This window comes from Camellia sinensis, unplaced genomic scaffold, assembly GCF_055761805.1.
Source record: "Camellia sinensis isolate YWXY unplaced genomic scaffold, ASM5576180v1 Unanchor1, whole genome shotgun sequence".
Classification (NCBI taxonomy): Eukaryota; Viridiplantae; Streptophyta; class Magnoliopsida; order Ericales; family Theaceae; genus Camellia; species Camellia sinensis.
In genome coordinates this window covers 22,852,284-22,878,207 of record NW_028128987.1, presented here as the reverse complement: position 1 = coordinate 22,878,207, position 25,924 = coordinate 22,852,284, and the positions used below count along the sequence as shown (strand labels likewise).

Genomic DNA, 25,924 nt, shown 5'->3' with positions numbered 1-25,924 from the left:
AATGTGTATCTAGATTTTGGCAGAACTTGTAGAAAGCAATGGGAACAGAACTAAGGTTTAATACCGCTTTCCATCCACAAACCGATGGACAATCAGAGAGGATGATACAAACTTTGGAAGATATGCTTCGTTTGTGTTCTTTGGACTTCAAGGGGAGTTGGGAAACTCCTGTACCCTTGTCAGAATTCGCCTACAATAACAGTTTCCAAGCAAGTATTGGCATGGCACCGTATGAGGCACTGTATGGAAGAAAATGTAGATTACCAATTTGTTGGATGGACGTGGAAGATAAGCCAATGTTGGGACCTGAAATTGTTCAAGTCACCACTGAGAAGATCAAGATTATTCAACGACGACTCAAGACTGCCCAAAGCTGCCAAAAGAGTTATGCCGATTTGAGGAGGCACTTAGAGCTCGAAGTTGGATATCATGTGTTTTTTAAGATAACTCCAGTGAATGGCCAAACTCAATTTGGGAAGAAAGGAAAGTTAGCTCCACGCTACATAGGGCCATTTGAGATTTTGGAAAAGATTAGCCCAGTGGCTTACCGGTTAGCACTACCATCAAAGATGGAGCAAGTCCACAATGTATTCCACATTTCCACGCTACGGGGTTATACTTGGGATCTTTCCCATGTGATAGATTATCGCCGATTAGCCATTGATGAGGATTTAGAATACGAGAAACGACCTATTCAAATTATTGATTGTCAAGTGAAACAATTGGGAAACAAAGCTACACCAATGGCGAAGGTAGAATGGAAAGAACACTATGGGAGGGATGCTACTTGGGAAAAAAGGATGAAATGAGGATGAGGTATCCCAGTTTATTTCCAAGCTAATATAAGGTAAGTTTGGAAGACCAAACTTCTTATGGAGGGAAGAATGTGACAACCAACCATTCATGCATAATGCATATCATGCTATTATTGCTTTTGTCCGTGTGTTATATGCTGATGTGAAATAGGACTTATTAGAATTAGAAAGGAGGAGAAGAAGTTAGTTTGGAACCTCATGTTTAAGACTTATTTGTTTTGTGCAATGAATTAGGGGATGACTTTAGACTTGATTTGAAAATCATAGGATGTGCTATTGCACTAATTGAGGAGCTTAAAGATCCTGGTATAATACGCTTGTCCATTTCATGCTATATGAATTTTTGCTAATTGGGATTAGTGTTAATTAAGTATGATTAGTGAGCCTTAATTAGGATTAACTAAGTTAAGTGTGATGAAGTTAAACCTAGATTAATTAGTACAAAACTTAGTTAACTAAGTTAAATAAGCAAGATTAGTTAAGCTAAGCAAACAAAAATTAGATAATTTGATGAAGCATACATACACCTCCCCCCTTTTTGTCCCAATTTAGTCTTTGTCCTACCTTACCTTATAAAAGCCAAACCAAATCAAAGAAGAAAGAAAATCTGCTGGAAAAGAGGAGAAAGGGCTAGAGAAAAAGAGAAAAGCAAGAAAAGAAAAGAAAGAAGAGAGAAAAGAGGGGACATCCAAGAACACCAAAACTCATCCCTCAATAAAACTAAGGTAAGATTTTAATCTCAATTCTTGTAGTAAACCCTCCTAGCATCTAAAATCAAGAAAACGTTAGGATCAATTTGGATTAACAAGGAAGAATTGAAGGAAAGAATGAGGAAGGGTTGGTTAGATTGTAGAAGTAGGTAGGAGACCTAGAACTTCATCACGTTGAATTGGTTTTTGATGTTCGTGATGCATTTAAACTTTCATCTTCATATGTTCTTTTGATTTTCAATAGTTTTACCATTCAAGTTCGTGATTTGAAACAAAGATAAAGAAAGGTTTTGGAAAAAGATTGAATTCCTCAAATTCTTAACAAAACTTGTAGTTATAGCCTTTAATCTTGAAATCAAACTAAGTTTTGATGCTAATGATTTGGAAAATGATCATACTTTCATGTTTGTTATCAAATTTGCATGATTTAGATTGAGTTTGTATGAACCCCTAGCTTAGAACTTGAAAGGAGGAAGCTTAGAACAAGAAGGAATTTTCGAACTAAGCAAGTCATCCACTTCTGCAAGTGCGGAAGTGATTCCCGGACGTGCGGCCAGATAAATCACAAATTTAGTTATGAAAAAAAGGCATGTGCGGCCCACACATGCGGATTGAGCCCCGCACGTGCGGAAATGCCCTGTTTTGTGCACAAGTTTGTTTTATAACCCTCTCTCACATAAGACACTCCTTGTACGCCTTTGACACCTAGTTGAGACTTGAACTAGACCTAGAACAACACTAAAAACATGAAAGAAATCTAAGGAAAACACTTAGCTAAGTTTAGACACTCAAATTGTCATGTTTGTTGAGTTTGTTTAGCACTTCAATACTTTGTTCTTGTTTCGTATAGGTCGAGCTTCAAAAGAGAATACCTAGTGTTCAATGAGCCATTTGTGAGTAGTAGTGTAGTAAAATTATGTTTGTTAAAACTATGATTCAAAATGCAAACCTATGATATATTTAAGGAAGTTATGACATTGTTCTACTATGAATGAACATCCTATACCCTTGCATCATGTATTAAAATGACATCTTGGATCATGTTTGTTATTAGGAATCATGCCAATAATCTCTAGGTAACTGAGCTCCTCTTGCCACCTTTTGTGGACTCTTGATTCGAAAGTCTTGGAATGTTCATCGCTATGTATATGCTTGTAAGTTAAACTTGTTGTCTCGACAAAGTTATATTATGTTTGAAATGATCTTGTGCTTGGTTTTAATAAAATTTATCGTTGTTCATTCATTTACCACTTTATTGTATTACTATTCACTGGGCTTTGGGGCTCACCCCCCTTCCCTATGTATGTAGGTGATGATGAAGAACAAGTTAGAGAAGAAAGGTCAAGCCAAAAGTCTTTTTCTTTTTGTTTTGTACTTTTGGGAACGACGGTTAGAGACGATAGCCTTGTATATATGTTTTGCTTTTTGTTAAGGGTATGTTGTAAATGTTGCACTTTTCTTTTTGTGTTGTTTGGACTTGTAAATGTCAAAGTAAATAAAATGAGAAGCTTGCTTGTTTTATTTTCATATGACTTATGTTCATGCTCTAATTGGACTCTTGGTAATTAATGGACAAATGGTTCCGCATAAGCTCTAATGTTTTTAGTCCAGTCTTGTCTTGCCTTGTCTTGCTAGGCCTTCAGTAGTCAGGCACTACTGGCCGGTCACTACTGCTATCCTGTTTGGGGCGGGGCGGGGCGGGGTCGTGACACTTGGTTAGCTGGTTTATGGGTTAGTTGGGTTCGCTGAATTTAAGTGTAGTTTGGTGAGGTTACAGGATGGAAGGGTTAGGCTTAATGAGCCGGTTCATTTTAAGTTGTTTCTAGGCTGAGTTTCTAAAATATGTGCGCTGAGTTTGGGCTGCACTGACTGTTTGGGCTGAGGTAAATGGGCTGGATAAGGTTTAAGGGATTTTGGCATTGTTAATAGATTGCTTGCCTTGGATTTAAGTGGTTCAGAGGTATAGACTTGTTTTGGGTTTATTATATGGCTCGTGTTATTGATTTTGGCTGGGTATTTATTTAATGGGCTTGGAGGTCAGGATAAGGCTGTATAAGGTGGTTGAATTGCTGTGTTGGGTCTTAAGGATAGGTGGATCAGGTTTAAGGGTAATGGGTTAGGGTTTTATAAAACCTGGTTTGGGTTATTGGGTTAAACAGATCAGGTCTTGGTTAAATAGACTTGGGTCTGGATTTTTCCTTGGGTCGGGTTAAGTTTATAGATGGGTTGGGATTTGATTTGGGTTTGTGGGTTACCTGGCTCCAATAGTCTACCCAGAAATCGACTTCAATGATGGAGTGCGAGGGAGAAGACAATGCTAACGGTGAAAGGCGACGACGATAGGGTGGCGACACTAGGAAAGGATCAATGACAAATTGGATTGACCCAGATAGCCCCTTGTTTTACGGTTCGGGCTCTGACTCCAACCAACAAAGGGTTTCCCCAGCAATATGGGTGGCAGTGGTGCTTGCAGCTCAACACGAAACAGTGGGAGGGAACAGAAGACAGTCTATGACATGAAGATTTCAAACCCAGAGTTTCGTCGCAGGCTTGCTTCAAAATTCCAGGTTGCGATGGAGAGGCTGGTGATAAATTTCATTAACACTTCAACGGTGGGCAGCAAAAACAATGGGAATTGAGGTAGGATGATGGATTTTATTTTTATTTTATTTTTGGAGGAGACGGTGATCGGGCAAGGAAGAGAGATGGAGAACAGTGAATGGAGATTTAGCTTTGATACCAAATTGATGTAGGGTAAGATAGAGAGAAGAGAGGGAGAACTCAACAACAGTGTTAAAATTGATGTATTATTGATTGTTGTATGTTATTATGTTTACAATTCCTATATATAGAAGAGAAGAATAGGTAGTAGGTGGAGTAGGTGAAGTGGAGTAGGTGAAGTGGGTGGAGTAGGTGTAGTGGAGTAGGTGATAGGTTTTAACAGCCCCCCGCAAACTCAAGGGGGATAGAAACTAACCAACTTGAGTTTGAAGAGAGTAACAAAACAAGAAAATAGACTAATACATAAAATAAAAGAGGATAGGAGACACTGTATGGTCGTGTCAGACCGTTGGTGAAGACACTGGATGGTTGTGTCATAACGTTGTAGAGGACACTGGATGGTTGTGTCATAACGTTGTAGAGGACACTGGATGGGTGTGTCATAACGTTGTAGAGGACACTGGATGGGTGTGTCATAACGTGGTAGAGGACACTGGATGGTTGTGGCAGACCGTTGTAGCAGATAAAGTCTGGACAGTTGACGAGGTCACACCGGACCGATGGAGAAGCTAACCGGAATCAATGTCGGAACAGTTTATGGGGTCATGTCGGACCGGTGTAAAAGTCGCACCCTCAAAAGGTATGCCCAATCTTTCAAAAGGCGTGCCATCAAAAGGCGTGCCCAATCCATAAAAAGGTGTGCCGGACATTATGGCGAGGCGCGTGACTACCTTGGCTTGCGCGCCCGTTTTGTCGTCTGGCGTCAAGTGGCGCGCGATGCGCGTATCTGCCTTGGCGATTTAACCAAGACGGAGGCTGAGGCTGAGGCTGAGGCTGAGGCTGAGGCTGAGACAAGAAACTGCGAAAAACCTCTGAAAAAAACTCTTCGTTGTCTGAGAGAGAAACTCGGTAATATTCTGTAACACTCTGTTGCCCAGAAAATGGCCTCTTCTTCCTGTGGTCTGCTCACTCTCTTTCCAGACCTCAACGAGTCAACAAGAGAGATAACTGGTGCGGTGGCCCGTGAACCTCAACCAAACACCTCTGGTTTTGCTCCGTTGAACTTTCCGATGCGGTCTGTGGAGCAAAAAATGGCAGTGCAAACGGATATTGAGGCCAATCAGTATACATTGAAGTCATGTGTGGAGACCATGACGGCGGTCACAAACTTGTCGCACCGGCTTCAGAGTAGGACAAATGAGGTGCAACAGTTAAATGCCCAACTGGCTCTGCTCCAACGCATGTATAAGGATGCGCGAGCAGAGATAAGTGTGCTAAAGGCGGAAAATAAGGAGCTGAAACGGAAGGCCACCGTGATGTTCCGATTTGGAGGTCCGCCATATGCTGTAGTGGAGGAGCAGGGTGGAGTGATCGTGCCCAGTGGAGTAGAAAACAAGGAGGCAACACCGTCAAGGGCCGCCCAGGACGGAGGCAAGAAGAAAAGACCGGCGGAACGGAATAGGCGAAGAAGTGAGGTCGGTTGGTGGCCGGCTGCAGAAAAGAAAACAAAGCTGTTGGTGTTGTGTGGTGGTTTGTTGTTTTTTTTTTTTTTTTTTTTTTGTGTGTAAAATTGTGATCGGGGTGGATTCCTGAGATGAATAAAATATGGTTTGGTGTGCAAAGCTATATGGTATGAATGGAATTGGAAAAAGATTAAAAATAATGTGAAAGAAAAATAAAGAAAAAAAATAATAAAAATATATTTGAAATCAAAAATGAAAGATGGGGGAAATAAGGAAAGTGGTTTGGAGAAAATAAATAAAAATAATGGAGTTGGAAATCAAACGGAGGAGAGATGATGATGTTTTTTTTTTTTTTTTAATATAATATAATAAAAAGAGATATATATATATATATATATAATAAAGAAAGTGGGGAACAAGAGTGTAATGAAAAGAAAAAGTATAGGTTGGAGAATCTGAACATCGTGGGTGAGTAAAAGAAAAAAAATAAAGAAATGAAAAGAGGGGGGACAAAAGTTGGTGTCTAGGTGTGATGATAAATAAATAAGAAAAGAGGGGGACAAAAGTTGGGCGGTGGTAGAAGCAAAACAATAAATAAATAAATAAAAAGAAAAGAAAAGAAAAGAAAGAAAAGAAGAGAAGGAGATTGCTGTAAGGAATGGTGAAAGTTCTGATGGAGGTGCAGCCAAGAGGTGCAGCCAAAGGTAGTTGAAGTCGTGTTGAAGATTTACATGCACTGTGAAGGTTGTTCAGAGGATATCAAGTACCGCATCCACAAGATGCAGGGTGTGATGACTGTGGATACAGATATGAATAACTCCCAAGTGACTGTGAAGGGAATGTTTGAACCGAATAAGCTGGTCGAGTACATCAACAAAAGGGCAGGCAAACATGCTGTGTGCATGGAAGAAGAAGATGGCGCAAGTGGCGAAGCCGGACTTGGCGAAGAGGACGGAGGTGAGCTGAATGAGCCAGCTCGACTCGCAGGTGAAGCCGTGGACGACAGCGACTATTCCGATGATTCAGTTATGGGATTCGTGGCAGGAAATGGAAGGTATGTGTAGAGGTCCGGCGGGCGGCCAAGGCGAGGCTGCCGCCCGCCGGTGAAGCAGAATGACTAGATTGTTAACCTTGCTCTGATACCATGTTAAAATTGATGTATTATTGATTGTTGTATGTTATTATGTTTACAATTCCTATATATAGAAGAGAAGAATAGGTAGTAGGTGGAGTAGGTGAAGTGGAGTAGGTGAAGTGGGTGGAGTAGGTGTAGTGGAGTAGGTGATAGGTTTTAACAAACAGCCACAGCCAAAAACCTCTCAAACTATTATTCTCAAAACTGAGTATTACAATGCAAATCCTATAATTTATAACCAAAAAGAAACCTAACTCAAATAGGAAACAAAATCAACCATCTCTTGCTATTTTTTTTTATTTAAGTAAATCTCACTGAATAATTATAATAGGCTACCAATTACATTTATGAGACCAAAAAATCTTTGGGCCCATGGGCTTCACCCTAGACTTCCAAATCTGATAGTTGGATTCCAACCAGTTAAGGGCTGCACCATCACCTTGTGAGGGTGAAACACCTATTTCCCTCTTTTCTTCCCTTTCATGCTCATAAGCAGGTTACTATTATCGGGCTATTGTTTACTACCATAGAACAACACCATTTTCAGGCCATAAACCTTAGCCAATCTAGTTCAAATCGTCCACAACCTGTTCCTCTACCCTTTTGCCACTAAATTCACACTAAAAATTCCATAAAATAGTTGTTGCCCAAAGTTATCTTGCATCATGCACAACCTATGCATGATCAAGACACAAAGGACATGCATTCTGTTTACAATGACTACATATTATATAAGTGAAGGAACTTGGGCTCAAGCACAGTGAAGATATCTCTTCCAATTACCAAACCAAATATGAGAGTATCTAAAATATCTACATGCTCATCAGCATTCGCCGTGATAATTTTTTGTACAAAGTTTGCAAGTGTAGGTGAGTAAAATATATATTCATGTTATTTTTGCATTACAGTATACATATATTTCATCATATTATGAAACATAATGAAATTATTATATATACAGAAAATGTATGCCCATAGGGAATCATTAATCAGAGTATTTATTTTCAGGACACCTTGATCATTTTGAACATGAAGATCATATGCGCTTTGTAGTGTGACTAGTGTAAAAATAAGTACCAATGGGATACACAAACATAACTGATATTGTTTTCTTGTCATTTTTGTAAAACAATTTGTAATTCAGGAGTTATTTAGCAAGAAAGCAATTTACTTCAAGAAGCTTAATAAAATAATTTCCTGTTCGATAATTGTAATGGATCTTACAATGTTGGGAGAAGTAATGGATGGTTTGTAATATTTAGAATACTTGGAAATAATTTCACTGTTTCTAAAATAAACAGGATAAGTTTGGGATTTAATAATTTGTTGGAAGTATTCGGATAATTTTGTAGATTTTCAAAATTTGTTTCTGTGGTTAATTTAATTCTGCAGTGAGAAATGAGAACACATGCATGCACTGTCCCCACCCACCACCGCACAAAAGAAAAGGACAATTGAAAGGTTGGTATAAAATGTAGGAAAAAAATAAATAAGAAATAAAACAAAGGAATTCCACCCAACATAAAATGAAGTAAAATTTATTCAAAATTTTCTGTTTAACTGAATTATGATATCATTTCCAGACCCCACAGTAGCAGGAGCCTCATTCATTGGCCTTCCCTTTATGATATCCTTCAACTACATAAAATATTCTGTTCTATTATTGGCAATAAATAATTATTTACAAATTTTATGCATTATATAAAAGGCCTTTGACATTACATTTTACAATACATCAACACTGCCACTAGGCATCAATCTTGATAGCTGACATTATTTGTCCGGACATGTCAAACACCCAATGACGTCTTAAATCCTAGTTACTCAATTTGCATGGCTATATCAAATCATTAAAGTAAATATATAAAGTTTGCTTAACAATATAAAATCTCAAGCATTCTCAGTTTATCAGTCTCAAATGTTCAAGGATGTACCTGATGAATGGGAGGGTACATTAGATTTAGGCAAACAGGGCATTCAAGTAGCTCATGTACAGCACTATTTGATGCCATTCCACCAACCTTCCCACCACCAACAGAAGCCGATTTTCTGAAAGTGGAATTTCTGAATTCCATTTCTGTAGGTGCTATACCATAATCAGCAAATGCAGTGCGAGACTCAAGAACATCTTGGTAGACACTTCCTCCAGGAGCCATGTCTTATTCTTCAGTGTTTAGTTCGCTGATCTCCTTTCTCTTTCTGAACTTATACCACAATATTCCTGCTTCACTTTCCAATGTCCTTAGATGGTCCTATCCTGTTTAACATAACCTACATTAGAAGTTAAATTGGTAGAAGCTCTATGTAACAAGGAAACTTATATGCATTTGAAGTTAAATTCGTAACTTTATCTTACACTGAAATTTATTTTATCCACTGTAGCATTTTGTATAAAGGGCATTTATTCATAAATCCCTATTCACCTACTTATATTCTACTTAGTCCAAATTATTTTCTTATATTCCAATAAGTCCTATGTGTGACATAGTTACCAACATACCCTTAATAACAATATTCATATTGACAGTGTAAATGTTCCGTGATGGGAACGTTCACACTGTCAATTTGAACATTCACACTTTCAAATATGAATGTTTACATCACCAAGTTGCCAAGCATTCAAAAAATATTTGTAAGAGTAAAATTGTCCATAAAATATCTTAAATATGAGAATAAGGATTTGGTGGATCAAATGTCCAAATGATAGAACTTATTGGAATAATATTTAGATTGATAGTGTAAATGTTCTGTGATGGGAACGTTCACACTGTCAATTTGAACATTCACACTTTCAAACATGAATGTTTACATCACCAAGTCGCCAAGCGTTCAAAAAATATTTGTAAGAGTAAAATTGTCCATAAAATATCTTAAATATGAGGATAACGATTTGGTGGATCAAATGTCCAAAAAATAGAACTTATTGGAATACAAGAATATGTTATAGATTAATTGGGACACAAGTACTTGAAAAATGATTTCCTAATAAGTCTCCCTTTGTATAATTATGTAAAGCAAACTTCATATCAGATTAAGAAGACATGATATCGCAATAAAAGGAATGTTGTAGAACTGAAAAAGTGTAAAAGAAATATCAACCATAAATCTAATTTCACAATTAATATGATACTATATCCAGGGGAAATTCTTATGAAGAGATAACATCATGTGGTCCACAGGATAGGATTAAGTAATGTCATAAAGTATGCATATGCAATTATTTGGGACACACAACATGATCCACCCAAAAAATAAAAATAATACTAATGATGCGGGATGAGTGCAAGGACCACTCTCCTATGAGTTACCCAAAATAATATATAGCAGCAACAAATGGCTCTAGTTTTAGGTTTGCAATTAATCACTTATGAGGCTGTAGAAGTAGCAAGTTATAGAGATTTGGGGTTTGTATGAGGTAATATAAGAGTAGGGTTTTGGGAGTAAAAGGATAGGATTTAAGAGGCTGTCAAGGGGTTGTTCTAGGCACCGTGAACAGTACCCAAAAATAGTAATTAGGTACTGGTTTAGTCTATGTTTGTGTTTTATAGTTGGATGGTAGAAGGATAAATACATTAAGGCTGTAAATTAGGTTGAAGGTAGGAAATCTTTTGACACAAACTCATGATGCTAAATCCCAAAAGCCACTTCTTGATTTTTTATGCCTCTTTGTATTTATTTTTTTCTTGAACTCTTTATGGCATGCATCAACTAATTTCTAAAGCAAGAAGGCTTGTAAAATATTATCAACGGCAAGAAAATCAAGCCTTTTACACCATTATTACTCGTGCCCATAAATCTTGGTTTGAATTGTAAGATTTCTGAATGAATAAAGTATATTCAATTGTATAAAATACAAAGAGTACATCTGATTTAAATAGCAACTCTAGGACTAAGACTAAAATAGGTAACAAGAATAATTCAAAGAATATTCACACAAACAACCTAATATTCTCACATGAATATCATCTGCAAACTTTACATAACACCTTGCAAGGTCCCAAACCCATTAAAATCTGCAATAGAAAACCTAATCTAAATCGTAACTGTATAGGCAATGCAACATAGCCTTAAGAGTGGACCAAAGGTTAAAGCTGCTGTCAAGCAGTAATTCTTTGAAAGGACAGATCTAGCAATTTCCTCACCTTGTTTGGGGAAGTTCCAGCTTTCTAAGCTCTCAAGCCATTTCTAAGCTTAGCTCTTAAATCAAATCAATGGAGGCTTGTTACGTATTCCAATACTAAGGTAAAGGCACACACTTCCCTAAATTGCACCCTTTTCTTGTTTCTCTTTTTGCCTCATTAGTGTTAAATTCATCGTAATTATGGGTTTTATTTTTTATTTTTTCATATTATACATTAATGTTTGTCTTAATTATTTATATTAAGTAGTTATTGTTTGTTTACTAATTTAATATTCTCTAGTAATTACATATACCAAATTATGACAAAGTATTCTCAATTAAGTAATAATGAATATCATAACTAAATTCATTGGAATCATACAAAACCAATTTTATGGAATTCAAAGCTTAAAACATGCTTATCACTGATGTCTAGCAGGGCTGTGCAACCAATAAGAATTCACAGCTCCCATGTCAAAGTCTCACTACGTCCATTATATACGTCTTCGGCTTTGAAACATGACCACAATAGCAGCTGCAATCATGATTTAAAATCTAGCTATAATTCTAATAAAACAATTAGAGAAGATTCCAAAATTAATAGGACAACCATCTTTAAATGATTTAGGTGTGCCTGAAAAGGTATGAAAAGGACAAGCTTTTATAGAAACAAGCACTAATAAGTAATAGGATTTATTCAATTGAGAGATGAAAATTAACAATTTGGCAGGTCTAATAGGGCTACAATTGAGCCTTGTTACTTTTGACCAGCTTCAACTTGGGCTCGGTTCACTAACAAGGTCATTCAAGTTCCTTCCCTGTTTAAATAAGTCAATATTGAACATCCTTCTAGAGCTCCTTTAATGAAGAAGCTGAGCTCGAGTAGCCCTTGGCTTGGTTAGGATAGCCTATGTTCATGAACTGAACATGGATAATGCGGCATTTACAATGTTATCACATACTAAAATGTCTTCTAAAATTCAACCAACATAAGAACCTGAGTAAGAAAATCAAGCAAAATATATAATAATTCCATTGAGTCAAACTGACACCTACACAAGTTTAGATGGACACTACGAAGAACAAATACTTCCTAGAAGGTGTGGTGTCCAACATGGACAAATATTGGACTCTGACACTTGTGAGACACATCCTGACATGTGTCAGCCACACATCCAAAAAAATCCTACTATTTTTTTTCCTTTCTAAAATCAAACATGCTTTGTACACTTGGAGGTCATGTAACGTGTCTATTGCCTAGACATGCAAAAAATGATGAAACACATGGGCCTTTACGGATGTTTTAAGATAATAACTTCAGAGGCGATGATTAAAATATATGGATTTATATCTATTCATCTGTCCTCTTTTAAACTCGTTAAATTTAGAAACCTAAAATATAAAAATTTCAATTTGTTTGGAAATAGATATCAAGACTTCCTATCCGCATTTCTTCACAAACATATAAAATGTGAAAAATGATTTCTTCGTATATTGATATGGTAAAATATAAATATGCTTGTAACATGAACAATTTATTATTTTCATGTATATATTTATATATATATATATATTATTTGTCATCATATCTCATGACATGTCCATATAGTGTCTATATATGTCCTATGTCTGCTTCTTGCTTCCCAGGATGGAACAAAAACCACTATAGTGTTATCCTTTTCTCTTCCTAAAATGGGTATATTCCATTGCCAATTCCCTTTGCAATCTATAGAGTTACACCTTCATCATCTTCTCCGTCAAACTCACTTACCGTTATGTCTACAATTTGTACCATAGATGAAAATCAAAATTAAGTTATGGCAACCTTCATTTTCCAAATCTCATTATTTATGGTTTAAAATCTATAGATTTCGTTTCAATTCCTCACATTTAAAGGTAGATCTATGACATGGATTTGAGGAGTACACTAAATGCATCTTTGTGACTTTCATCTAAGGTTAACATACAAATGTGTACATTTTTGTACATCTCTCCATAATATATACATACACAAACATACATATGTGCATATTGTTTACATGAGTGACAATGTTTGATTGAGACTAGGGCTTTCTTTATTTTATCTAGTGGTGCAAACATGCTTGAGCTAGGATAAGCCCATGCTTGGCCAAAGATTGACATAACAAGTTTGAGCTTAACTAGGTGTCACAGGGTGAGACTGTTAAAATTTACCATCACCTACCACACACTTACCATCACCTACCACACACTCACCTACTACACTCACCTACTCCTCACCTGCCACCACCTACTCCACTACACCTACATCTATATAAGGAACCATTTGTAATAGACAGATATAACAATATTCATCAATCAATAATACATATATTTCTACATGGTATCAGAGCCATAAGATTTAGGTCTATATTCCTTTCTTTCCGGCGGGCAGCCAGCCGGCAACCATGACTTCGCTGCCCGCTGGAATTTTTCAACACCTCCACAGAGTATGACTCCATCCAAGCTCTCTCTCTCTCTCTCAACAAACCCTAGCCCCTTATCTCACAGATATACGTACATATACATCTATATCTATATATATGGCTTCTCTGTTTCTGCCATCGCCTTCGTCTTCTTCAACATCATCATCTTCTTCTCTGTTCTCTCGTTGCTCGTTCAACCACCGGAGCTTCCTTCTCAATAAATCTCGTTCTCGAATAAACAGCGTCAAATGTGATCTCGGTGAACCATTGAATGGAAAGCCATGTATTCCGATACTTGTTGATGGAGCTCCACCCAAGTTCTTGCATCCAAGCGTCTGGAGAGTGCATTTAATAGAAACAATACCCGGTTGAAAATTTTCTCTGGCACAGCAAATCCTTCTCTTTTTTTATTTAATGGCTTGCACCTCCCAACCCATGTGCACCCTTCTTTTTCCCAGAACCCAACCTATGTGTCCCCCTCTTTTGCTTTATTTTATTGTCCCCCTCTTTTGCTTTATTTTATTTGAAGTTGTATAATGCTCATTGCTCAAGTCATGAGTACCAGACCAAGCTACACGTAAACAACTACACCACCGCCCCCAACATTATCTTTATTTATTTTATTTTATCTTCTCTTTTTTATTATTAAAAAAAAAAAAAAAAAACACCCACGTTATTTCTCACTTTTCTTTTATTTTAATATATATATATATTTATATTTTTTTATTATAATATATTTTTCCTATCTCTCTGTTTATTTTATTTTATTTTATTTTCTTTTTCCATCAATATTTCCTTATTCTACAACTCGTTAGTGAGCATCCCCAAATATTATTATTTATTTTCTTTATCCGTTGTTTTATTTTATTTTATTTTTATTCTTAAACAACACAACAACACCAAATAACACCACAAACATTCCACACACTTGTCATTTTTTCATGCCGGGGATCAATCCCGATCACCATTTTCCACAAAAAAAAAAAAAAAAAAACCAAACAACAAACAAACAACGGAACAGTGGGATTTTTTCTTCTCTACTCTGCCGCCGGTCTCTTCTTCTTGCCTCCGTCCTGCGCGGCCCTTGACGGTGTTGCCTTCGTGTTTCCCACTCCACTGGGCACGATCACTCCACCCTGCTCCTCCACTACAGCATATGGCGGCCCTCCAAATCGGAACATAACGGTGGCCTTCCGCTTCAGCTCCTTGTTTTCCGCCTTCAGCACACTTATCTCTGCTCGCGCATCCTTATACATGCGCTGGAGCAGAGCCAGTTGGCCGTTTAAATGCTGCACCTCATTTGTCCTACTCTGCAGCCGGTGCGACAAGTTTGTGACTGCCGTCATCGTCTCCACACAGGACTTCAAAGTATACTGATTGGCTTCAATGTCAGTTTGCACTGCCATTCTTTGCTCCACAGACCGCATCGGAAAGTTCAACGGAGCAAACTCCGGGGCACTTGGTTGAGGTTCCAGTGTCACCGCACCAGTTCTCTCACTTGTGGACTCGTTAAGGTCTGGAAAGAGAGTGAGCAGACCACGGGAAGATGAAGCCATTTTCTGGACAACAGAGTGTTACAGAGTGTCTCTCTCAGGAATCTCTCTCAGAAAACAGAGTGTTACAGAGTATCTCTCTCAGAAATCGCTCTCAGAAAACGAAGAGTTTTTCAGAGTTTTTCTAGCAGGTTTTTTGTCTCTGCTTCCAAGCCTCAGCCTCTGCCTCAGTTTATAAAGACCCTGACGAAGAGGCAGACACGCGCATCATGCGCCTCTCGGTGCTCGCCGACAACTTGGGCGCGCCTTTTGATGGCACGTCTTTTGATGGCACGCCTTTTTATGGATTGGGCACGCCTTTTGATGGCACACCTTTTTTGAAAGATTGGGCACACCTTTTGAGGGTGCGACTTTTTAAGGGTCCGACAAGACTCTGTAAACTGTCCCGACATTGATTCCGGTTAGCTCCTTCAGGGGTCCGACAAGACTCTGTAAACTGTCCCGACATTGATTCCGGTTAGTTTCTACAAGGGTCCAGCAAGACTCCGTAAACTGTCACAACATTGTCTGCTACAACGGTCCGACATGACCCCATAAACTGTCTTCTACATCGGTCTGACACCCCCATACAGTGTCCTCTACAACGTTATGACACCACCATACAGTGTCCTCTACCACGTTATGACACCACCTTTCAGTGTCTTCACCAACGGTCTGACACGACCATACAGTGTCTCCTATCCTCTTTTATTTTTATGTATTTTCTTGTTTTGTTACTCTCTCCAAACTCAAGTTGGTTAGTTTCTATCCTCCTTGAGTTTGCGGGGGGCTGTTAAAATTTACCATCACCTACCACACACTTACCATCACCTACCACACACTCACCTACTACACTCACCTACTCCTCACCTACCACCACCTACTCCACTACACCTACATCTATATAAGGAACCATTTGTAATAGACAGATATAACAATATTCATCAATCAATAATACATATATTTCTACAGAGACAAGTAGACAAGACTGCGCACAAACAATGTAGACAAGACTAGCAAGATAGTGGGGAGTTACACTGCTGATCCATCCTTAATATAGCTTCCTAAGCCACAAAGTGGTAGGAGCTGACACCACCTAGCTTGAGGAGTCATAATGGCTTCTAATAATCACACACACACACAAACCTTAAAAAAAAAAAAAAGCCTTGTATTCCAATCAAGTGGGGTCAACTATATAAATCATTTTTCTTCATTCGACTCAATCAAGAATTATATGATCAATTAAATTAAATAAATTCACATCCTTTTTTAATACCGCATTCTATGTCATTTCAAGTCTTGCCTTCCCCCTAAATTTTCATTTATGATGATCATATCACTCTTCCTCACCGTTGCATCTACAAGTTTTCGTTGCACATAACCAAACCATCAAAGTTTGTTCTCTCTCTCAACTTAACTTCAATAGAGCTACTCCTACCATTTCACAAATATATTCATTTTTAATTTTGTCTTTTCTAATCTTACCATATATGCATCTAAACATCCTCATCTTAACTATACTCACTTTATGAATATGTAGTTTCTTAGTTGACCAGTATCCTATCCCGCAAAGAATCTTTGGGCTTACAGTTGTTCTATAAAATTTTCTTTTCAAATTTGTTGGTATTCATCAATCACATAATACCAAAAAAGCACTACTCTACTTGAGTTAGTCTACTTTAATTTTATAGATCACATCATCTCCAACGTTATTAATAATTGAACCTAGGTAACGAATATGTTCACCTTTTTGTAACAACTAATTTTCAATCTTCACTTCTCTATTATTTCTACTTCTATTGTTACTAAATTTACATTCCATATATGTAGTTTAGTTCTACTTATTTTAAACCGTTTAACTTGAGTGCTATACTATATTTAAACTGATTTTTGGACCCAAGGATATACGACAAAATGTCCATAGATTCTCTCATATATGCAATAGTAGAGAAAGTGGGCCCCTTGTTGCAAAAGAATGGACAATGTGCGCACATGGTGTTTTGGCATCTGACCTTCCTGAGGTCACCTAATCTGCCTAGGTGGGTGGACAGATTGCACTTCAGTGACTTAGCAGGCAAACTAGTATATTGATAGACAATTCGGGTTAAATTAACAAATTATACTAGTTAAATTCGCAAATCACGGACAGACTCAATGTCGACCAATAATTAGTGATTCATACATGTACCGTAGGTTTGTCACACATTTTTTTGCCAAAACATCTTTCCTTTTAAAAATTGGTTGTTGGAAGCATGAACACGTGACCATATATATGGTTATCCTACACTTTAATCGTCACACCACTATAACGCTAATGTAAATATTTGGTAAAAATGCATTCTTCATTATATTAACAGCATTTTCTTTGCAAACACCAAGGATAAGTATTTTTTTTTTACAAACAATCAATATAAAAATAATTTATATAAATGTATTTATGTAAATATATGTTAAAATCTACCATCACCTACTACACCTACCACCACCTACTACCACCTACTACACACCTACCACTACCACCTACTCCACTACATCTCCTATATAAGGAGCCCCTCACCATTTGTAATATACAATACACATCAATTAATAATACATCAATTTTTAACATGGTATCAGAGCAGGTTTAGAACCTAATATTTTCGCTTCCCCGGCGGGCGGCAACCTCACCTTAGCTGCCCGCCGGACCTCAACCTAGTCTGCTAAAATTTTCTACACATACCTTCCACAGCCGTACCTCTGCAAGAAGAGAAGCTTCGCTCCATCATTTCCTTCCACGAATCTTCTTCGTGGCTTTCGCACTCTTTCCACCACTCCCTCACTGTTGACTACCGACTGGCAGAGCTCGTGCGCCATTTTAGCGAGCAAGGTGGTGTCGCAGCAGCAAGACCACCGTGCAGAGCGGGAACGCCGACAACATCACCACCGTTACACGGCCACCAAACCCTAGATCTCGTCACCAGTCGAGAACTCCCTCGGCGGTAGCATCCACCGGAACTAAGATCTCCTCCTCCGCCACCGACTCCACATCGTCGGCGAAGTCCAGTTCCCCATTCACCACTGCCTTCTGGCCCTCCCGGGCGTCCAAAACGAGTACCTCACTCGCGTCATTAGCCATCCTCAGGCCTTGGCTCCTTGAGCAGACGAAGAGAAATGGCGGATGACTTGGTGATGGACTTGGAGGCACTTCGTCCACTTCAAAGCATTGCAAAGAGGCCCCGTGTTGTCTCTCTCATTTCCTCTGAAATTCGCAACTTGGAAAAGCTGTCGAAAGGGGCTGCCTCTACAGTGACCTCTCAAGCACAAACTCCAAGCCCAGCTGTTGCACCCTTCCACAAACAAATATAATATATTATATAACTATTATGTTAACTATTATATCATATAATATATTATATTTTGATATATTATATAACTATTATGTTAACTATTATATAATATAATATATTCTATTTTTATTGCCAACACCGGCCCACGGGAAAATTACACTTGAATCTTCCTTTATAATGCACCACACTCTCTCTCTCCACTTTATCACATGCGCTTGTCCCTTTTCTCACCTCCGTTTGCTTTTCAAATTCATTTCTTTTATTTATTTTTTTTTCCAAATCACTTTTCATCTTTTTTTTCAATACCCACTCTCCAATAATCTCTCTTTTGTAGGGGCCCTCACCCCCACTTTATTTTGAAACCATCACACTGATGTTTTTCATATAATCCATCTCCAAATATTTTTATCTCTTTTCTTTATCCCTTGTTTTCTTTCCTTTTATTTTTATTTTTAAACAAACCAAACCACAAAAAAAAAAAAAAAAAAAAAAAACAACACAAACCAAACTTTTACAAACTTGTCATTTCTTCATACCGGGGCTCAACCCCGATCAGCATTTTACACCAAAAAACAAAAAAAAAAACAAAAAAAAAAAAACACAAAACACACATCACAGGCGGGATTTTTCTTCTCTACTCTGCCGCCGGTCTCTTCTTCTTGCCTCCGTCCTGGCCGGCCCTTGACGGTGTTGCCTCCGTGTTTCCTACGCCGCCAAGCACGTTCACTCCTCCATACTCCTCCACTGCAGCATATGGCGGACCTCCAAATCGGAACATCATAGTGGCCTTCCGCTTCAGCTCCTTGTTTTCCGCCTTTAGCACACTTATCTCTGCTTGCGCATCCTTATACATGCGCTGGAGTAGCGCCAGTTGGGCGTTTAACTGCTGCACCTCATTTGTCCTACTCTGCAGCCGGTGCGACAAGTTTGTGACCGCCTTCATGGTCTCCACACATGACTTTAAAGTATATTGATTGGCCTCAATATCAGTTTGCACCGCCATTTTTTGCTCCACCGACTGCATCGGAAAGTTCAACGGAGCAAAACCAGAGGTGTTTGGTTGAGGTTCACTGGCCACCGCACCAGTTATTTCTCTTGTGGACTCGTTCAGGTCTGGAAAGAGCGTGAGCAGACCACGGGAAGAGGATGCCATGTTCTGGGTAGCTGGACGGGAAGAAGAGGCCATGTTTTTTGGGTTGCTGAGTGTTTCAGCGAAGCAGCGATTTCCGACTGGTACTTTCAGAGAAGGACTGGGCAACAGAGTGTTACAGCGTATCTCTCTCAGAAAAGGAAGAGTTTTTTTTCAGAGGATTTTAGCAGGTTTTTTTGTCTCAGCCTCTGCCTCAGCCTAGGTTAAATAGCCAAGGCAGTCACGCGCATCGCGCGCCACTTGACGCCAGACGACAAAACGGGCGCGCCAGCCAATGTGGTCATGCGTCTCGCCATCATGTCCGGCACACCTTTTTATGGATTTGGCACGCCTTTTGATGGCACGTCTTTTGAAAGATTGGGCACACCTTTTGAGGGTGCGACTTTTTAGGGGTCCGACAAGACTCTGTAAACTGTCCCGACATTGATTCCGGTTAGCTCCTTCATGGGTCCGACAAGACTCTGTAAACTGTCCCGACATTGATTCCGGTTAGCTCCTTCATGGGTCCGACAAGACTCTGTAAACTGTCCCGACATTGATTCCGGTTAGCTCCTTCATGGGTCCGACAAGACTCTGTAAACTGTCCCGACAATGATTCCGGTTAGCTCCTTCATGGGTCCGACAAGACTCTGTAAACTGTCCCGACATTGATTCCGATTAGTTTCTACAAGGGTCCAGCAAGACTCCGTAAACTGTCACAACAACTGCCACAACATTGTCTGCTACAACGGTCCGACATGACCCCATAAACTGTCTTCTACATCGGTCCGACACGAGCCAGTGTCTTCTACATCGGTCTGCCATAACCATACAGTCTTCTACAACGGTCTGACACGACCATACAGTGTCTCCTATCCATTTTTTTATTTTTCAGATTATTTTCTTGTTTTGTTACTCTCTCCAAACTCAAGTTGGTTAGTTCCTATCCCCCTTGAGTTTGCGGGGGGCTGTTAAAATCTACCATCACCTACTCCACCTACTACACCTACCACCACCTACTACCACCTACTACCACCTACTCCACTACATCTCCTATATAAGGAGCCCCTCACCATTTGTAATATACAATACACATCAATTAATAATACATCAATTTTTAACAATATATATCTATGTATATCTTAGAATACAAATATACATGCTCTAGCAGTGGTCCCTCTCTCAAGGTATTTTCACAAAGGATGCTATCGTGTTCTCGCTCTTGCTTTCACCTTTGCACGGTTGCACCTGCTTCGTGAATTGATTATCTAAATCCTACCTTGGTGCTAGCACATCTTGGGAATATGATAAGTGAACTAAGTCGCATGTGTGACTCATCGTGGGCTCTCTCACTGGAATGGTTACGTTCCTGATGTGTTTTGAGCTAATTGGGCTTCGCTCCCCTCTGCAAGATCCGTAAAGTCTAACTTTATTCAACTTATTTCATCATCACCAAGACCCTTCCACTTTATAAGAAATTCCCAGAATGTCTTCCTTGAAGAGTTGGTCAATAGATCAACTAAGATGTCTTTTATACTATTCTTTTCCTTGGTTGTGACGGTCTCCAATGTAGGCACATTGCAAAAGGGGTCTTCCATCTTAAGAGTAATAAGGCTTGAGATAGCTCACCCGAAAGACTAGGTGAGTCTTCATCCAGCACAATGGGTCAATCTTGTAAGCACACTTTCCAATCTTCTTCACAACGGTGATCCGTCGCTCATACTGCAAACGAGTATCTTGTTTAGTCATTGCATAAATGTAGGTAGGAGTTTGACAAGCACTTGGTTTCCTGGCCTAAACTCCAAGCTATGTTACATGGACTCTTCAAATTAAATCAAATACCCGTGTCGGACACCCGACACTCGGACAAGGGTATGGGATATGTGTCGGATACTTTTCAACGGATACTTCTTATATAATTGTATATAACACTATTATTATATGTATATATTGTTATATAATTGCTATAAATGTCATTTTGACACTATAAGTTACATATAATACCATTTTATCTCACATATTAGATTAAAAATATAAAAATATGACATTTTTTTGCCGAGTCCGCGTATCCTTAAATTTATGATTTGATGAGTCCGACCTCTAGATACATACCCGCACCCGACACCCGTATCCGAGTCCATGTAACATAGACTCCAAGGCATCCACCCACTTCATCTTGCTTGTAATTTTATTTAAGTAGGTGTGAACAAGGTTGATGTCCTTTTGCCAATCTCAAGCACATTGGAAGGCTCTTGGTGACCTCCATGTAAGGTTCCCTCACTATGTGGGGGCAAAATTGGTTGGTGTCCAATGACTACCTTAAAAGCACTCATGCCCACCAAGCTACTCTTTTGGGCGTTCAAACATAAGTAAACCACATCAAGACTTGCACCCAATTTTAGTGAATAGCATTGATAGAGTAACACAAGTACTCCTATAGGATGCAATTTAGATACACAATATGGCCATCTATATATGGGTGATAACTCAATGACAACTCGAGAAGCTGAAAGAGCTTAGTCCAAAAGGCACCAGTAAAATGTGTCTCTTGATCATTAACAATATTCTTTGGCATCCCTAATAAGCTCTTATAGTTTTGGCAAGGGCTTGAACCACCTTGCTTGTGATTCTTGGGCTGGTCTTGTTAGCAAGTGAGACAAGTGTGCATGTACTCTTCAAAATCATCACATATGGGACCAATAGTATCCTCACTCCAACAAAGCAAAGGTCCTATAGTACCACGGATATCATGCGCATTTCATGTCATGACAGACAAGAGTGTCATCAAGCCACAGGCCTTAGGCACAAAGATCCTATATTACCCATTGTTAGAAGCAACACATCTTACACCCAAAGCCAGAGAGTTTTCCCTGTTCGATAACGTTCATTTTGTTTTGCACCAAGGAATCCTTGTCTAAGGTGCTGAAGTGGTGCAAAGAATATACTAGCTTCAAGTACTTCACATACTCCTCTAGTATAGAACTATATACCACCATATCATCAAGATAAACCACCACAAACACACCTCATTCATGAGAGTGCAAATGTTACCATACATTGGTAAAACCAAATGGCATGCCCCAAAACTCAAAAGATCCATACCAAGTGACGCACTTTGTCTTAGCTCAGCCCTCGGCTTCTTCCACACTCAGTAATATAGTAGCCCGACCTTAAATCAAGCATTGCGAATACATTGCCTTACTCAATTGATCAAATGAGTTGACAATGAGGGGACTTAGGTACTTGTCCTCGATGGTTATCTTATTGAGACACGATTGGAAGAAAAATATAACATTTCATTAAGTAAAAGGATTATTTACAAGAATATAGCATTGCACTAGCATACCCTGCGACAACACATAAGCATAGGCAAAAGATTAGCAAGTTAATGGGAAGAAGTAGTTACACGGCTGACCCTTTTCTAACCCATTTACAAAGTAACAATAGGAAGCATCACCCTTGCTTAAGAAGTCATAATGGATTTTAATAAATAGAAGAAAAATAAATCACATCACATCTCAAATACTACTCCAAAGGTCTATATTTACCCTAATTTTTTAACCCAAGTTTGTGTGGCAAAATGTCTCTACATTCTTTCATATGCTCGATGGTGGCGTCGGTGGGCAGTTGCACAAGTGGGGGCACATGGCTGCAAGGTTTGTTGGGCATCCATCCTATGTTGGTACCAGTAGTCTTGGGAACATGTTAAGTGCACTAAGGTGCGTGTGTGAGCCATCATGGGTCGCAGTGGAGAGACCTTTGACACTAGGCAACCTTGCCCAGTCACACGACTTTACTGAGCCAAGTCCAAACAAAACCTGAAGCTCACTCTCAGTTCATTTCCACCACTAAGATCTACCATTGTAAGACCAGCTGAGTACAAATGCCTTTCCCCCATTACTGTGATAATCTGTAGGGTGCAAAGTACATGCCTCATCCAAGAGGAAACAGCCTCACCAACAATATTTTATGCAAGTGACACAAAGTTATGTTATGTGTGCATTCTATAACGGCAGAAACATGCACATAGACACAACAAGACATGGATAAATATCACATATGTCTCTGCCAATTGCCATTGTATGCATTTTTTTCTGTTGGATGAAATATTTTAAAATGAATGATGTGCTTCTTTTTTTTTTTATATACTATGCACAGACATCATTAAAATTTGGGTGTGTAAGACAAAAAATACAACACTTACCAGACAACATATCCAAGTTGCATGAGATTTCAACGAACCTTGTCCCAATCCTAAGACATCTCGCAGCAAGACATTTACCCTAGTCCATGTAAAATAGGCACATACACAGCACCCAATGCTCTTTCCAAAAAAGGTTTGAGAGATTTTAATCCATAGCTTCCATAAAATTTAAGTTTTCCATTTACAAAAATTCTAAACACACTGACAGTGCTCCAAATGTAAAACACATAACAAAATTCCTGGTGCTTCATATGCATACAAAAGAATCGATACAAATTCCCAACAACAGTAACCCTAAACCCTAAATCAAGTAAAATAAAACCTGTGTAATTATATAACATATATTTTTATCTGGAACATAAATAATATCGAAACAATGAACATAGGAAAATCTTCTTCTTTTTTTTTTCCATAAAACAATCACCAACTTGACAAGAGAGTATCTAAATTTTCAGATTGGTAATAAAAAGATTCTGAAATCTAGTACAGGATATTTAATCTACAACACTAATTCATAAAAATGAGTGAGCATTCTAATCATCTGACCATATTCAAGCAAACTAATAGCTGTCCTAGGAATCAAAATCCGATATGTACCAAAACGGAAACCATAAATGCCACGTTTCAACAGGAATCAAAATCTGATATATACCAAAAGTGAAATGGTAATGCCACCATTAAATTTGTTGGTTCCAGGGAAAAACAAGGTATATAGAGTTAAAAACAAAAAATAAAAATAAAAAATACCCGGCCACATATTTAAATGAGGCCTTATCTTATTGAGCCTTTGAAAATCGGGGCCTAACGGCAATAAGAATTTTTTGAGATTTGCTTGGTGGGTCTTAAGACAAACAAGGTTGAACCAACAAAATATTGGTAACATTGAACACCATCCATACATACAGAAATGATAATTTCAGTCAAACCACCTCAACAGAACAAATAAACAGGAAAATTTAGTGCTTTAAATATAGTTGTTTACAAGTAGAAACATGCATTAACAATACATCCAAAATAATGCAATAACACAGCAATAGGATTGAATTCACCTAAATGGTTATACGAAAATTTTAAAAATCACAACTAGGAACATTGGGGCAAACACAAGATTTCAACTCCATTGCTAACAAAATAAAAACGGAGAACCAAATTCAGAAGCACATTGAACATTATCTCAGTCTTTTCCACACGATTCTTGCATTTTATATCAAATTCCACGAAAACGAAGATTACCCAGAAGAAAATCTAAACCTGGTAGTGTGCTCAGAAACTTCAAACAAACAAAATCGCCAAGATAAACCTAGTCAAAATCAATCGCACTCCATCAATCAGCAAGAGAATCGAGCAGAGAGAGAAGTGAACTGATCGAGTCGGGAAAAACCCAGATCAGATTCTGAGCAGAAAACCCATGTAGAGAGAGAGGGACAGAGAGAGAGAGAGAGCATCAATCAATAATTGGGTTGTGAATGTGATTGGGCTCCAACAAGGTGACACGCACAGTAGGAGAGGGGCTGAGGTGGAGCACAATCCGAGAAGCCGTTTCCCCTGAATTTACGTGCGTTGGCCGGATTTGGTATATATAAAAACAAGAGTCAAAGGCTTCGGTGTCCCAATCTATGTAGCTCATATTGGTTAATATCCATGGATACACGAGCATAATCTATATAAATATTTAAATTTTATTATTTTAATATAATTATATTGTACTCTATGATACACAAGCATAATCTATATAAATATTTAAATTTTATTATTTCAATATAATTATATTGTACTCTATCAAAATTGTAAATGCATAACATTTTTTTCCCATTTCGTTATAAACTAATAAACGAGAATAAACCATATCATCAAATTTTAAATTCAAACCTCAATTTTATTAATTATGTCAATATAATGAGTTAATTTATATGTCTGTCTCTTTCCTCTCATGCTATTTTCTATGTAGTTATTTGCCATTAATAAAATTGAACACAAAACACATAATTCAAATAAGAAATATAGAAAATCTTTCCTACGTCTTAAATATCTAGTAACAAAATTGTTATTCTCTTAGTGTCACCAAACCACAATAGAGAAGAAGAGTCGTCAATGGACATCGTCACCCATTTGTTTTTCTTTTTCTATCATCATCAGCGAATGACAATAGACGTTATCTTTCATTCTTTCTCTTGTCGGCAACCAACAACAACACAAATTTCATCTCATTCTCTTTTTCTCATTGCACTTTCTATATTTTACTCCTTTTTTATTCTCGTCGTCATCGTCTATTCATCGCTCCATTCTTTCTGTCCTTCCCATCTGTAACCAACATCTACCTCCTTC

At 38.3% G+C, this 25,924-nt stretch overlaps 1 protein-coding gene across 6 annotated transcripts in view; it reads right to left on the bottom strand.

The window, feature by feature from the left end:
• LOC145788592 (E3 ubiquitin-protein ligase SINAT2-like) overlaps positions 1 to 25,924 on the bottom strand; it is a 71,902-nt gene that overhangs the window by 6,719 nt on the left and 39,259 nt on the right. Inside the window, exons 1-2 of one of the 6 annotated variants that reach the window (XM_082910848.1) lie at positions 24,851 to 25,260; positions 8,779 to 9,101 (exon numbers count right to left, since the gene is read on the bottom strand). In XM_082910848.1, the coding sequence (XP_082766974.1) occupies positions 8,779 to 9,000 (222 nt within the window). In that variant the 5' untranslated portion in view covers positions 9,001 to 9,101; positions 24,851 to 25,260. Of the gene's footprint in view, positions 1 to 8,778; positions 9,116 to 23,599; positions 25,261 to 25,924 lie in introns of those variants that run through there. The other 5 variants (XM_082910849.1, XM_082910850.1, XM_082910851.1 and 2 more) reach the window with 5 other exon arrangements.